The 15504-nt window shown below is 37.9% G+C and overlaps 1 protein-coding gene across 1 annotated transcript in view; it reads right to left on the bottom strand.

The window, feature by feature from the left end:
- Positions 1–641: 641 nt before the first annotated feature.
- Positions 642–15504, bottom strand: part of EPYC (epiphycan) — a 30579-nt gene continuing 15716 nt past the window's right edge. The window contains exons 2-6 of the mRNA XM_027842543.1: positions 12996–13158; positions 9729–9887; positions 7928–8130; positions 7177–7272; positions 642–1019 (exon numbers count right to left, since the gene is read on the bottom strand). Of these exons, the coding sequence (XP_027698344.1) occupies positions 849–1019; positions 7177–7272; positions 7928–8130; positions 9729–9887; positions 12996–13140 (774 nt within the window). The 5' untranslated portion in view covers positions 13141–13158 and the 3' untranslated portion in view covers positions 642–848. The remainder of the gene's footprint in view (positions 1020–7176; positions 7273–7927; positions 8131–9728; positions 9888–12995; positions 13159–15504) is intronic.

Here is a 15504-nt window from a genome sequence, read left to right as displayed (position 1 = left end):
CAATCGATAAATATTTATTAAGTGTCTAGTATGTTCCAGGCACTGTGCCAAGTGCTAAGGGTACAAAAAGAGTCAAAATACAGTTCCTGCCCTCAAAGGAGTTTACGATCTAATGGGAGATACACCATGCAAACACATAATCTACAGATAAAGAGGAAATAGTTAACAGAGGGAAGGCAATAGAAATAAGAGGGGCCCAGCAAAAGAGATTTTAGTTGAGATTTAAAGGAAGTTAGGGAGGTCAGTAGGCAGAGGAGAAGGGAAAGCATTCCAGGAAAGGGCCCAGCCAGAGAAAAATGTCCAATATCCTTGTGTGGGGGATGTTGGTGTACTGTAAGAGCCAGTGTTGCAGTGAGTCAACATAATAATAAATATTTTCCAAATAAGGCAGAATAATTTTCTAGTACTTTTATTTGTTCACAACAATCCAGAATCTAATGATTTAGGGGGGAGTAACAACATTGGTTAATGAAAAGAATTATAACAACAAACCTTGGATAAATACTGAAAGTGTATGTGTTTTTTTCCTAATAAATTTTCATTTATTGAATAATTAGGTTTAAATCATACATACTGTAAATTAAATGTGAGTACTTCTTAAGTATAAAAATGTTACATATTTTCTATTTAAATTTGCTCAACCTGTATGTTTGGTATTGTTTTATGTATTTCAATGCCAATATCATCTTTTTCCATTTTTTTCACTTCATCTGTTTGTGTTTCATTTTAACTTCTAACAAGTTTCCAAATATAAATTTGCAAACAATTCACGGCTTTTTCTGTGCTAGCACATTAATCATGATTCTCTTGCTGTTAGCATAGGGCATTGCCTGAACCCTGAATTTGGCTTAGACCAGGCTACCAATTGGCAGACGAGGTAGACACATGTACGCCTGAGGAGTTTTACTCAGATTGATGGGGTTCCCGTCCAGCCGGATGTCCTCCAAAGCCTTCCGTACGTAGGTCAAGTTTTTGACATTGCAGAAAGTATCTTCATGCATCTCTAGAATATTGTTGTTCTACAAGAGGAATACACACAGCCACGTTAGAAACCCACTTTTTGTCCTTATCTTTGCCAACCTAATGCTTTCCTTAATTCCCCTTGCTCTACAAGAAACCACAGTGATGACTTCTATATAGCCCTTGGAAATCACTTCCCTCCAAAAGCCCTGTAAGGGAGATAGTACAACAGATATTAGCTCCATTTTATGGATGATGAAATTGAGGCTTGGAGAATTTAAATGCTCATCCAAGATTATAAAAGCTAATAAGTGTCTCAGGCAGGATTTGAATCCATGTGTACTGATTCCAAGGTCAATGCTCTACCCTCTACAATCTCATGTTCTCTCCCATTTTCCCTAATCTAACCTATGCTCCCATTTTTTACCCTCACCTTCAAAGCTCAAAAGGTATCTTTGTTCCATACCTGTTCTTCTAGGCACACAATTTTGAATCATATTACCCAGCACTTCTGTGGGCCTTATAGTCATCTCATCTTTGGTCTATCTTCCCCTACCCATCCTGCCCCCACACTCCCATTACTTCCTTCCTCTTATCAGCATCAACAAATAACCCTAAACTTATTCATGCCTCTTCTTTCTATCACTCTTATTTTATATATATATACACACACATACACACACACTTATTATATATATATATATGTGTGTGTGTATATACATACATATATATGTATGTACTTGGGCAAATCACTCCCTCATATACCTATTTGTTTTTCATATTTAAATGTTTCCCTTGGTTTCTGTTTTTTGTTTGTTTGTTTTTCTTTTTTTATCTCCAAAGGATCCTGGCCTGAGTTCCCTCATCTGTAAAATGAGGGAATTGGATCAGAAAGTCCCTGAGGTTCCTTTGGCTCTAAATATATGAAGACAGAGAGAGCAGTTCAGGGGTTTGATTGATCCAGGAAAGAAAAGGGGGCAGGGTCATGGGAAAAGTTTTTGTGTGATCAGGAAAACAGACAATTGATGGTGAATCATCAAAAGCATCTAACAGGGTAGCCCTGAGATAACCTAAGAAAGTCTATGTGTCAGCATAGTCTCCTTTGTAGACCTAAATTGATTCATCTTTTGGTGGATGGCTTTGGAAGTTCTTCCTCCCTAGAGGGTTATGATCCTATGACCCCAACTGAAATCTGGACTACATAACAAGGACATCTCATTTGACACTACCACCTCCTTTGAAGGACTTCTCTATATGGCCCTGATTGGAAGTACAATGGCTATTTGCTGGACTGATCCCACTATTGGTAGGCAAAAGAACTTTGATCTTCTTTGTTTCTGACCTGGGCCAGTTCAGCCTTTGCTAGGCAGCATGGTGGCCCCAACTTTGGAGGGACCATATTGGTCCCTGTCTTAATGCGGACACTCAGTGATTGGCTTGAGCCCTACTGCAGCCTAGTACTCCTGATCTCAAGCCATCTACCACCCTAGGCCTCCTTAAAGAAAGGATTATGGAATGGCATGGGCCATTGTCTTAAAAGAAAAACTTTTTAAACATTTTATGAGCCAGTTCCAACATGGTAGATAAATTTAGCACATAGATCATATTCCTCCTCTTCTCCTCATCCTAGACAGCTTTAATTTTCCCTCCACTATCCTCACAGTGTCAAAGAATTATACCTTCAGTCCCCAGGTCTTTTCCATAACCCTTATTTTCCACAAAGAAATTGGAGAATATTATCATTGGATTTAGAAGTGAAAAGTATCTTAAAGATTCCTCTAATCCCCTCACTTTACATATGAAGAAACTGAGGCCCAGAAAAGTTAAATAACTTACATACTCTCATCCTCAACCTTCCTCTCATCCATTCTCCTGTTACTAGACTTAGAACATAAGGCTTTCCTAGTTTGGTGGCACCTGCTAGCTTTTATTTACTGCTATCATGGCCTTCAAGAGAACAGATCACTTCTACAACATGAGGCTTCAGAATAGGACTTGAGAGGTAGATTGGGCTGATCTGGAAGGCAAGTACATTTGAATTTAAATCCCTCTTGTAACCCATACCAACTATGTGACTGGGCAAGTCATCTCACTTCATAGGCAGCACTCAAAGACTTTGAATTTCAGAAAAGGTGCCCACCTACATCATAGAGGGAATCTCCTCAATACTAGTGAACTAGGGGGGCGGTGCATAGAGCCCCAGGGCTGGAGTCAGGAAGACTCCTCTTCATGAGTTCAAATCTAGCCTCAGACACTTACTAGCTGTGGGACCCTGGGTAAATCATTTAACCCAGTTTGCCTCAGTTTCTTCATTTATAAAATGAGTTGGAGAAGAAAACGGCAAAACACTCTAGTATCTTTTCCAAGAAAAACCCAAATAGGGTCATGAAGAGTCAGACATAATTGAAAAACAACTAAAGTGAGGTATGGTCCAAGATATGTATGAATAAGGAAGAATCCTGGACCTCTATTTGGGTTCAAGTAATTTCTCTTTTTTTCTAGACTCTTGTTGTATTAATGGGTAGTATCCCATCATTAAGAACTTCATTGTGTTGATAGTTTCATATGTTTCAGTTTTGTGTCTCCCTGATCTTCAAGAGTCAGAAAACGTCATATAGTTAAGTTCTTTGGTGCCAACCACTTGTGCTGGATACAAGGTAGGAGCCTAATTAACACTTGTTTATTAATTAATTGGCCATAGAACAGGATGCCAGCTTAGGAAGAAGCCATAAGACCAGTCTATATTATTATTTAATATTATTTGTCACAGGAGCAGACTATATGCCATATGACATTTAAATGAATTCTGGGAGTACTATTTATAATAGAACTTGAGGGATATTGGGGTAAAATTAAGATACAACAATGAATGCTGATTATACAATTATTGTTGACAACTTAAGGTTCCCATAATATTCAAAATATTGTCATCTTATTGGCACAAGACTGATCGCTACAAATTCCTACTTCTTCTCCAATACTGAATTTCCAGAAGTTTACAGTCTGGGAATTTAGTCCATTTAATGATCAGCGCAGTTTCTGGTACTTAATCTTTTTTTTTCCCTCTCCTAACATTCCATAGGTATAGGGACCAAGCCTGTTATTCCATTGGCATCTGGAACTCCGAAGTGAAGAATTTCCTCTATTAATGTAGTTCTTAACCCTTAATCTTCTCTGTTACTTAGAGCCTTACAGAGCTCCCTGGGGATACTGAGAGATTAAAGGATTTAAATACCCAGGGTTAAATAGTCAGTTATATGTTGGAGAAAGGATATGAACCTAGGTCTTCTTGAGTCAGTGGCCAGCCCTCTCCCCACAGCACCATGCCGACTCTAGTCCACATATATCCACCATAAATCATATGGAATCTTTCTGGGTTACTTTGAAATTAACTAAATAGAACTCTACCTCACCACCACCATTTTCTTGAGAATCAGTTTATAAAATGGAAAGTGCTTCGTGACCATGAGCTATTATTATTTATGAAGTCATAAATCATAAAGGTGGTTTGACAAGAGGGAGACAGGGGACAATCACTTAAAACGTTGTTGTTGTTTGGTTTGTTTGTTGGTTTTTAAATCAGATCTGTGATTTCACCAGGGTAGGGAAGAATAGGTAGCTAGGTAGTATGAAGGATAGAATGTCAGACCTGGAATTAGGAAGACCTAATTTTTTTAATCTTGCTTTAGACACATACTAGCTGTGTGATTCAAGGTGAGCCATTAAACCTTTCAGCCTCTGTAAAATACAGACAATAATACCAGGGTTGGGGTAAGGATAAAATGAGATTATATATACATATGTAATTTTTATAAACATTAAAGTTTATGAACACTACCTATTATAATTAAGAACTCCTACCACTGCAGATCAGCACCTGCTATGCAAATATTATTAGTCCCACAGAGTTACCTTCAACATTGAGCAATGACTTGTCAAGGTCACATTTGCTGGTCTGTTTCTGAGGTGGGACTTGAGCCCAGGTCTTCCTGGCTCTCAGTCTAGTATACCATGCAAAATCTCATATTAAATCTAGGGCATTTCAACAGAAAATATCCCAAACACCATATAAATCTGACAAAAGTCCAGCCTTAAAGGACTGTGAAACCCAGAGAGAGAAAATTCTTTCTGCCTGAAAAAAAAATAGAAGCAGTTTCTTTTTTCTCCTTCTTGCTATGTCAATAGATTTCATACACATGAACTTTTTTTTCCTATTTTCCAGATCTTGCTATATTGGAGCTAAAAGAGCAATGGTATGAGTTCATGAAAGGATTCAATTATCTTGTCCTTAGTTTCACATTCTGATGGTTTTTATGAGGATAAAATTAGCTGATATAGAAAGGAATAGTTTCAATACATGATATAGAAATTGGAGGGTGGGGTGGGCAGTCTGGTGCAGTGCACAGAATGGATAAAGCTGGATCTGGAGTTAGGAAGACCTGAGTTAAAATCCTGTCTTAGAACACTTAATAACTGTCTGACCCTGGGCAAGTCATTTGATCAATTATCTCATTTGATCCTCACAACAACCCTAGTGTTCTTCCCATTCCCTATATGAGTTTCAGTTTTGTGTCTCCCTGATCTTCAGTTTCTTCATCTGCTAAATGGAAAGTAGATCATCTGGAAGGAAGATAATCTCTCCAAGTACTACAAGTACTATCATTCTATGAAACAGTCAGACCATGTGGGGCAAAGGAATACTGGATTTGGGGTCAGCAGCTCTGTGTTCAAATTCCAGCCTTGTAACTCTCTTACATTTGTTACCTTGGGCAAGTGATAGACTCTTAGGGACTCAGTTTCCTCAACTGTAAAATAAGGAAGCTGGGCTAAATGACTTCTAAGGTGCCTTCTAGATCTAAAACCATTATCCTGTGGCATACAGACAGAATTTCTCTGCCATATCAATGCCATCTTGTGGTTCTTTTTGATGTGATTACTGTACAATTTTAAATGCGTCTATTCTTTCTACTCTGGGCATAAATGGAGTCTCAACTCTAGGTATCTTAGGCATATGCTAGGAAGTAATTATGAGGGGAGTGTGACTTAATCTCTGGGTTAGATATTTTCCAAACTTGAAATGAAGGAATAATTTGTTTGATCATGTATTAAGCCAAAACATTTGTTTTAGATGAACACATCTGCTATTCCAGTGATTCTTATAAAGGGGAAGTGATGCCTAATCAAAAGAAAAAAAAAAAGATAATGCTAAATCTCACCAGCATGTTAGTTTGTGAGAAATGAGATGGGAATTTCTTTACACAAACATCTACTCTATGGGATTGCTTCCTGACCTTCCTCCAAAAAATAAAACAGATGAGGAGAGAGTGTGAATTCTTGTATAAAGCATGAAATGGAATCCTAAGAATAGAACTTGTTGTGAGGTGTCTAGTGGATAGAGCACTGGCCCTGGAGTCAGGAGGGCCTGAGTTCAAATCCAGTCTCAGACACTTGATACTTCCTAACTGTGTGACTCTGGGCAAGTCACTTAGCCCCGATTGCCTCACCAAAAAAAAAAAAAAAAAAAAAAAAAGTATATGGTATAAGAATAGAACTTGTTTCCCAGGAGCTAAATAACAAAATGAAATTGTTAAGTTAGAATAATTTTACTGTGTGGTCTTGGTCAAGTCATTTCCCTCCTCTGGGCCTCAGTTTCCTCATATGTAAAATAAGGGGATTGGACTAGATGACCTCTGAGATCCCTTTTGCTTTTGGATCACAATCCTAAGATCCTGTGATCTCCTTCCCTGCTCCACTATACTATTAAATGCTGGTGTAGGTGTCTTGCATTTTTTCCCTTCAGAGAAACATGTCAAATAAACAATGGCAGATATGGAGAGACAAGTTTCTAAGGCTTTAAAGTTTGTTACTGGAAATCAGTAGGTGGACAGAGCAACTGTTATGATAAGTTCTAATTTTCAGCATGAAAAGAGGACATAGGATCATAGATTTAGGGTTGAATGGAGCTTTAGTTCAAACACCTCGCTTTGGCCTAGTGTAACACAGATAGTGAATGATAGAGACAGGATATAAATATATATATATATCTTCTGACTCAGAAGTCAAGAGAAAAAGAAAAATATGGCAGTTCATTCTACCAAATCATCCTGAGAAGATGAATGTATTTGCTGGTGAATAAATTAGTCCCTTTGCCATCTGTTTTATCTCTGAAATGGGACATCATTCTTTGTTCAATCTATTTCTTTACTAAAAGCCTACCTGGAGATGGAGAGCTCGGAGGTTAGCAGGCAGTGGTAGTGGGATGTGGTCCAAGTTATTATCCGTAATGTAAAGGTGATGGAGATCATACATATCCTATTAGAAAACCAAAGACAGGAATTTGGTGAAAAAGGAGAGTGATTGTAATTTGACTTTTACTCTCATTTCTCATGAAACTTTTTTTTTTTTACTAGTCAACTACCCAAGATTTTATTTTCCAGAGTTAGAAAAATAATATCAATTCATCTGAAAGAACAAAATGTTGAGAACATCACATGAGACTCTTTAAGAAGTGTAAAAACAAAATGATGTACAGTGGGAATACAAGTAGGTCTTAGACTGGGATTGATGACTAAAAGCTACATCAAAGATAAGGTAGCTTTTTATAGTCAGTGCACATTTCAAATGAGCCCAGTACTGGCTAGGTATTGGACATTGGATAAATGCTTCTTGATGATGACAATTACTTCCCATGACCTTCATGAAGACCCTTTCTTTGATTGTTTACTTTGCTTAAATTGAGAGAGGTAGGTAGTTCTGCTTTCTTTTAAAAAAAGAATAAAATAAAACATCTGCAAGTTGTTTTGTTTCTCCTAAATAATTTTTAAAAACTAGATGATATATGAGAAAAAGGAGAGGAGAGAAGAAAAGAGAGGGGATGAGAATGAAGAGAGAGAGAGGGTGGGAAGGAGGGAGACAAGGACAGACAGAGAGAAACAGAGAGAAAGAGAGACGGAGATCCTAGGCTTACTTTAAATGCTTCTTGCTTTATCCCTTTTCGGCCTAGTCTATTGTTACTGATGTCAATGAAGGTCAGTGTGGATGGTAACTCGGGAAGCTGTCTGATTCTGTTGTCCCGAAGGACAAGTTCCCGAAGCTGGGGCAATTCTCTGAAAGCATCTTCATCAATCTCAGATATTAAATTCGATGTCAAATCAATCCTTTTTAAATCACCTAGAAAAAAAAATGAACAGAAAATATTCATGCATATTCTCTTTTTTTTTTCCCCTCCATAAAAACAAAGAAGAAATCAAGAAACTATGATTGCTTTTGGAGATGGACAGTTAGTGAATTTAGCCTTCTGTCTCTAGTGAGCTATCATTCAAATGCTTTACTATTTCCTGCAATATTCAGGCTCCCTCAGGTATTATGCATAGTTATGCAATTATAAGGACATTTAACTTCAGCAAAGAAATGGGCCTGCTATCTTTTAAAAACAAAGCCCATTTATTCCTTCATATATTCTGTGAATATCTATGGGCACTGCTCTTTAAAGGAGACTTTTCTCAGTAGGTATATCCCCTGATATATTTTCTGACAGTCAAATTTGCAGAAAACAAAATCTCTCAACAAAAATGTTTCATGACCACAAAAAAATTCATCTTTTTAGATTGAAGAACCAATCAACAAAACAACGACAACAAAGTCTATGGGAAGGCACTGAGTATGTTGGGCACAAGATTCACGGGACGACGTTGCCAAAAGTTCCACAGGTGGACAGATGTGGACGAGTTACAATCTGTATCCTCAGAGAGACTATCCCACATGAAGGAGGTGAAAGATACATCCCAGAATCAAAGATGTTTGAAGAAAGATCACCAATTCATGTTTGACCTTGGCATCTGTGGTATCTACAGGTTGGCCAAATATATAATTGTATACACATATTATAGTATAGTATATATTAAATCTGTCATCTATCTATCTGTCTATCCATCTGTCTGTCCGTCCGTCTGTCTGTCTATGTCATGGGGCCAGTAGGTGCCCTAGTGAATAGAGCACTGGGCCTGGAATCGGGAGGACCTGAATTCACACATTTCTACTTTCTGTTGTCAGATATTATTTTGTGCTCAGAAACAGCTAAGAAAGAATGGATAATAGGTGGTGCACGGACAGGGTGTGGAATCAGGAAGACTTTTCTTCCTGAGTTCAAATCTGGCCTCAGACGTTTACTAGCTGTGTGACTCTGGGCAAGTCACTTAACCCTATTTGCCTCAGTTTTCTCATCTGTAAAATGAGCTAGAGAAGGAAATGGCAAACCGCTCCAGTGTCTCTGCCAAGAAAACCTCAAATGGGGTCATGGAGAGCTGGACACAACTGAAAAACAACATACATATCATATATATGCATGTATAATACTATGCACATATCATGCAACTCTCAAAGAGTATAAATTGTAGAGCAAGTGCCCATCCCATTGTTAGAGGCTGAGTATGGAGTCAGGAAGACCTGAGCTCAAATCTGGCCTAGCTGTGTGACCCCGGACAAATCATTTAACCCCTGTTTGCCTCAGTTTCACCATCTGTAAAATGGACATAACAACAGTACCTACCTCCCAAGGTTGTTGTGAAGATCAAATGAGATAATATTTTTAAAGCTCTCAGCACAGTTCCTGGCACATGGTAAGCATTATATAAATGCATATTCCTTCCCCCAACCCCATAACAATAAAATCACAGAATTAGGACAAAACTAAGAAATCAAAAGCAATCAACAACCCATGCAGCAAGTTAAGGAAAAAAAGGAACTTTAGGACCATTTTTCATCCATACTTAGATGTGCAAAGTCATTTTTGTTGATCTTTTTTATTCTATTAAATCGGGCGTAGAAATAGGCTGTGTTCTTGGGCAGAGGAGGGACAGCATCAAGTTCATGGTCATCACAGTAGACTGTGGTGCTCATACAAGTGCACAGGAGACAGGTGGGGAAGTCTGAAAAGACACAGAAATAAAATTAAGCAAGGTAATTTAAATTGTTTTCTAAGGAGGAATGGGATGAGGTGACATATTGTAACAAGAAATAAATAGCTAAACATTTTTGTAGGTTCTATCTTTTTTTAAATAAAGTCAGTGTTTATTGATGTGAATTTCTTTTATTTAATTTTTTTGGGGGGGCAAGGCAATCAGGGTTAAGTGACTTGCCCGGGGTCACACAGCTAGTAAGTGTCAAGTGTCTGAAGCCAAATTTGAACTCAGGTCTTCCTGACTCCACAGTTGGGTGCTATATCCACTGTATCATCTAGCTGCCTTTAAAGTCTAGTGTTTAAATGAAAAAAAAAATGCAAGAGTAAATAAGATTAGAGCCAGTGGTCCAGTGGTTCTTATATATTTTGTTCTTGGGACTCCTTTATACTCTCAAAATACTGAGGATTCCCCAAAGAGTTCTTGTTTTGTGTGGGTTATATGTAATGGTATTTACTGTGTCGAAAATCAAAACATCTTAATGTTATTATGAAAATAATTTTGACCTTGAGGACCCCGAGAAGGTCTTAGGGATCTCCCAGGAGTCCCCAGATCACGTTGAGAATGCTAATCTATTCCTTTCTTTTCATTTTGCAAATGAAAAAAACTGATCTTTAAAGCGGTTACTATTTGTCTGACTCTCAGAGTACCACTCTTTTTATTATAGGCAGGTAGGCCAGCCACTGGATAAAATGGTGGATGTGGAATCAGGAAGACCTGATTTCAGATATCATCTCTGGCACCTCCTCTTAGGGTTGTTGTGAAGCTCAACCAAGATAAAATTGTGAAGCACTTTGCAAACCTTAAAATGCTTTAAAAATGCTAGCTATTGTTATTATTTTGATACCAGGTTTCTACCCTAATTAAAGCAAGAAAAATATGACATAGATGTAACTTCAGTGTCTAATTCAAAAGTTTTAAAATTTTTGACTTTTCATAATTAAGAATTGTATTCTTTTACAATCCATATTTAGCTTATAATTCTATTTTGATTGTTGTTGTAGCCCATTTGGGGTTTTCTTGGGAAAGATACTGAAGTGGTTTGCCGTTTCCTTCTCCAGCTCATTTTACAGATGAGGAAACTGAGGCAAACAAGGTTAAGTGACTTGTCCAGGGTCACACAGCCACTAAGTGTTTGAGGCTGGATTTGAACGCATGAGGATGAGTATTCATGACTCCAGGTCTGGTACTCTATGCACTATGGTGCCATCTAACTGCCCCAGCTCTTGCTGTGACGCTAAATCACTTTCATTTTTGGGTTCTCAGTTTCCTTGTCTATGAAATGAAGGAGCGGACAAGATGAGCTTGAAGGTCTCTTCCTGCTGTAGGTCTAGGGACAACACTCTATGATCTAACCTCTCCTCAAAATTCAAATTCTCCTTAGCATTCATTACACTGTTTTTTGTTCAGTCCTTTCAGTGATGTCCAACTCTTCATGACCTCATCTGGGGTTTTCTTAGCAAAGATACTGATTTGCCATTTTCTTCTCCAGGAGATTAAGGCAAACAGAAGTTAAATGACTCGGTCAGGATCACACAGACAATAAGTGTCTAAGGTCAAATTTGAACTCAGGTCTTCCTGACTTCAGACCCAGTACTCTATTCCTTGTACCACCTAGCTGCCCCTCTATTTTGATTATTGAAATATTATCATTTTTAACTTTACAACCTATTGTCGATGTCTGTAAATGTCCAGAGCTTTATGTCCACTTCTGAATACCCCATCAAGAAAGGGTGAAAGTCCAAATAATTGTCTTTGTAATGAAGGCACAAATGTGTTCCTTGGTCATATCAGAAAAAGCTCGGAGTTCAGAGTCGGAGAATCTCGGATCAGATAGCAGCTCTATGATTTACTGTCCCCGTGACCTTGGGCAGGATACTGAGCCCCTCTGAACCTCCATTTCTTCATTTCTAAAATGAAAAGATTGTACCAGATGAGCCCCGAGGCCCCTTCCAGCTCTGAAACTATGACCTATGATTATATAGAAAAAATGTAAAATGCTAATTTTGGAGAAGAAGATTATTCCAAGCAAAGAAACCAAAGCAGTTTAGGTTAAGTGATCAAAATAGATGTGGAATTTTAATTCTATTGAGTTCTCCCAGTTATTCTAAGTGGTACTTGCTTTTTGCCATGAGAATTTTTTAAGAAGTTCATTTTCTTATATTTTAAAGTGCATATTAATTAATCTAAAATAATTGTATAGAACACTTACGTATGCATATGTGTTTGTATATGTATATATGCGTGGCTGTGTATGTATGGGTGTATATATGTATGTGTGTATGCATGCATATATATGTGTTTATATATACATATATATGTATGTATTACTTCTTTCTATTTCCTTTCCATATTTGATTCAGTGGGAGAATTCTGGATTTTGCATCAAAATATAGTCAGTGGGGCTCTGACACATATGCGTTGGCTGACCTTGGCAAGTCATTTAACCAACCTCTCAGTGGTCCAAGCAGCTCTAACACTTGCTGAGCTGCATGGGAAGATGGTGTTCCTCACTAGCAGCTCCTTATACTAATGAAATTACAACATCTGGATGATTAATCAACATGTGAATGAATGAATAAATAAAGGACAAATGAACAAGTAAATAGATGGATAAATGAATGAATGGATAGCTAAGTATGTAAACAAATAAATGAAAGCCGAGATAAATGGATGACAAATGAATACATAAATGAATGAATGAATGAATGAATGAATGAGTGAATCAATCAATAATGAGCGATGTTCAAAGAAAGGTAAATGATTCTGTTGAAAGTCGAGGGACCGTAAATCTAAACTTGGAAGGAACATCAAAGAACATCTGGTTATCCCCCTTATTTTACATCTAAGAAAACTGGGGTCCATAATTCACAAAGCTAGTAAGTATCAGAAGCAGGATTACTAACATTTTAGAAACAGATTATTTATTTGAAAAAAAAATGCATCCTCATTTCTTGCTCTCTCTGCTCTACTCTGGAAATTCTCACCTTATTTTTCTTTCCTCTAGAACTTGAGACGTCTAGCATCAGTAGGGGCTAACGTGTTTGTAATCTAGAATTCGGTTCTGTATTTACCAACCTTCATTGGTTTGAGGACCAAGGACACCGATGAAATCTGGCCCATGTGGGGAGGAGCCGTCAATCAGTTTTGCTGTGGATTCTTCCCCTTCTGGCTCCTGGGGCAGCGGTGGGGGGCTGGGAAGTTCTCTGTTCCCAGAAGGCATTACAGTCACGATTTCAATCTGAAGGGAAACAGAGGGTTCAGTGCCCATGCTTCATCATTCAGAATCATCACGACCATAGACTGCCATGTCTCAGCTGTTAACACAAGAGGTCACCCTTGTTCTGGGGTTCCAGGTGGTTCCACCCTACTCAAGAAATCATTGGCTCATAAAATTAGAGAGCAAGCTGATATTTTCCCCAATTCGTCTTCATTCTCAAACTTTAATATTAATAACAATTAAATTAAAATTAACACAATTAATAAAATCTCCATTAAAATTCAAAACAAAACAAACAAGAAAAACAGACAAACAAACGAACAAAAAAAACCCCAACAACTTGTTTTTTCCTAACTGTCCTGCAGAGGAATATAGTGTAAAATGCCTCTGACTTGGAATCAGGAAAACTTTATGTTTAAAACCTGATTCTGACTCGAATTAGCTGGGAGACCCTAAACAAGTCACTGAGCTGTAACTTCTTCATCTGTAAAGTGGGAATAATAATGTTTACGTAAGATAGCTTATAGGGCTGTGCAATAGCTCAAATAAGATTTTACTTTGGAGGTAAAGCAATTTGAAAACTTTAATATACTGCTTAAATGTACATTATGTTTTTGATTATTACTGTATAGGTCACAGGGATGTTATATGAAAAGTGCTTTATAACCCGTAAGGTATTCTATCTGAGAGACAGCATAGGGTAGTGGATAGAGTTCAAGAGCCTTTAGGAAGACCTGGGTTGGAATTCCTTCTCTGATATTTATTCGCATGTGACTATCACTGAGTCACTTCACATAAGTGTACCCATCTATAAAAAGAGAATGATAATACCTAGAATATTAATACCTTAGCTTGCGAGTTCTATTTTGAGACTCAAATAAGTCAATGCATAGAAGGTATAAACAATTGTCAGTAATTACATAAAAGTGAGTTGGTGCTTCTCTACTTCTTTTGCAGTATATGAGTTTCTTTGATCCATCCCTTCTGTTTCTTGCTAAACTGTGACATTTCCTTTTAAAAGACTCTTTATGGGGACTGAAGGTGAGGGAAGGGCATTTTCTTTTCTTCCTGCGTAAAACTTCGGTACAAAAGGTATCCTTGTTGCTTGATGAGCAAAGAATAACAATAGTTAATAATAAATAATAATAAAATAACACTTATGTAGTGTTTTAAGGTTTGCAAAGTGTGAGTCTCATTTGACCCAAACAACAGCTCTGGGAAATATTATTATCCTCATTTGAGAGATGCGGAAGGTGAGGCTAGATAGATGAATGACTTGCCCAGAATCACGGAGTTAGAGGCAGGATTTCATCTGAGGTATTCCTGATCTCATTACTTTTTCCACTATGCCACCTAGCAGCCGAGTACATTTAAAAAAAATATCATTCTTTAAAATAAAACTCTACTACAGTCATTACTGAGATGTTTCAATCCTGTAGCACACATGAATTGAACCCTCTAGCAACCCTGAACCAGATTACTGTTTGAAAAAATAGGCATTGAATGTATTCTTATTGCATGAATGAATGATTGAAAGAAGGTGCTAATTGAAATAAAAAGAAAAAAAAAAGCTTTCCACAATTTTGTTCCAGTTCATGGCCATGTTGTAAGGTAAGTGAAGACCTCCCTTCTCTGGGTTCGGTTTTTTTCAACTGTGATTGAGCAGACTAAAGGGTAGCTAAGATCTGTTCCAACTCCAAGTCAATAATCTTATGATCTTGTCTTCCAGTAGTGTTTTTGGGCCGCTAGGTGGTGCAATGGATGGAATGCCAGGCCTGGAGTCAGGAGGATCTGAGTTCAAATTTGGCTTCAGAAACTAGCTGTGTGACCCTGAGCAAGTCACTTAATCTTCTTGCCACAATTTCCTCGTAAAACAAGCTGGAGAAGAAAATGGAAACCCACTTCGGTATCTTTGCCAAGAAAACCCCAAGTGTGGTCAGGAAGAATCTGACATGGCTGAACAACAAAAGCATTGCTATTTCCTTATCTGTGGATTTTAATCGGTCAGGAATAAAATACTCCTGTTTATCCATGACTAGACCTGCCTAAGCTTGGATACTTGAGTTCACTTCTTGTCAGTGTAAGAATTATTCATTCTAATGCTAGGATTTTGCCTTTTTCCCACCTGCATAAAGCAACAGGTGCTACCAGCCGATTTGTGGAAAATCAAACAATAATTTCATAGGGCAGGTGTGGAAACAGCACACCTTGCAGCCATGTGCGCAGTGTGGTGGTAAGGGTTCCATGAGATACCATTGAGCTGTGTTGATCATGAAGCCTCTGGATCAGAAAGGGGAAGACTCAGATCATGTGTGTCTTTGTGTGTGTGTGTGTGTGTGTGTGTGTGTGTGTGTGTGTGTGTGTGTG

Source organism: Vombatus ursinus, unplaced genomic scaffold, assembly GCF_900497805.2.
Source record: "Vombatus ursinus unplaced genomic scaffold, bare-nosed wombat genome assembly UNPS02014874.1, whole genome shotgun sequence".
Lineage (NCBI taxonomy): Eukaryota > Metazoa > Chordata > Mammalia > Diprotodontia > Vombatidae > Vombatus > Vombatus ursinus.
Note: the sequence above shows the minus strand (reverse complement) of the source record. Positions and strands in the feature narration are given on the sequence as shown.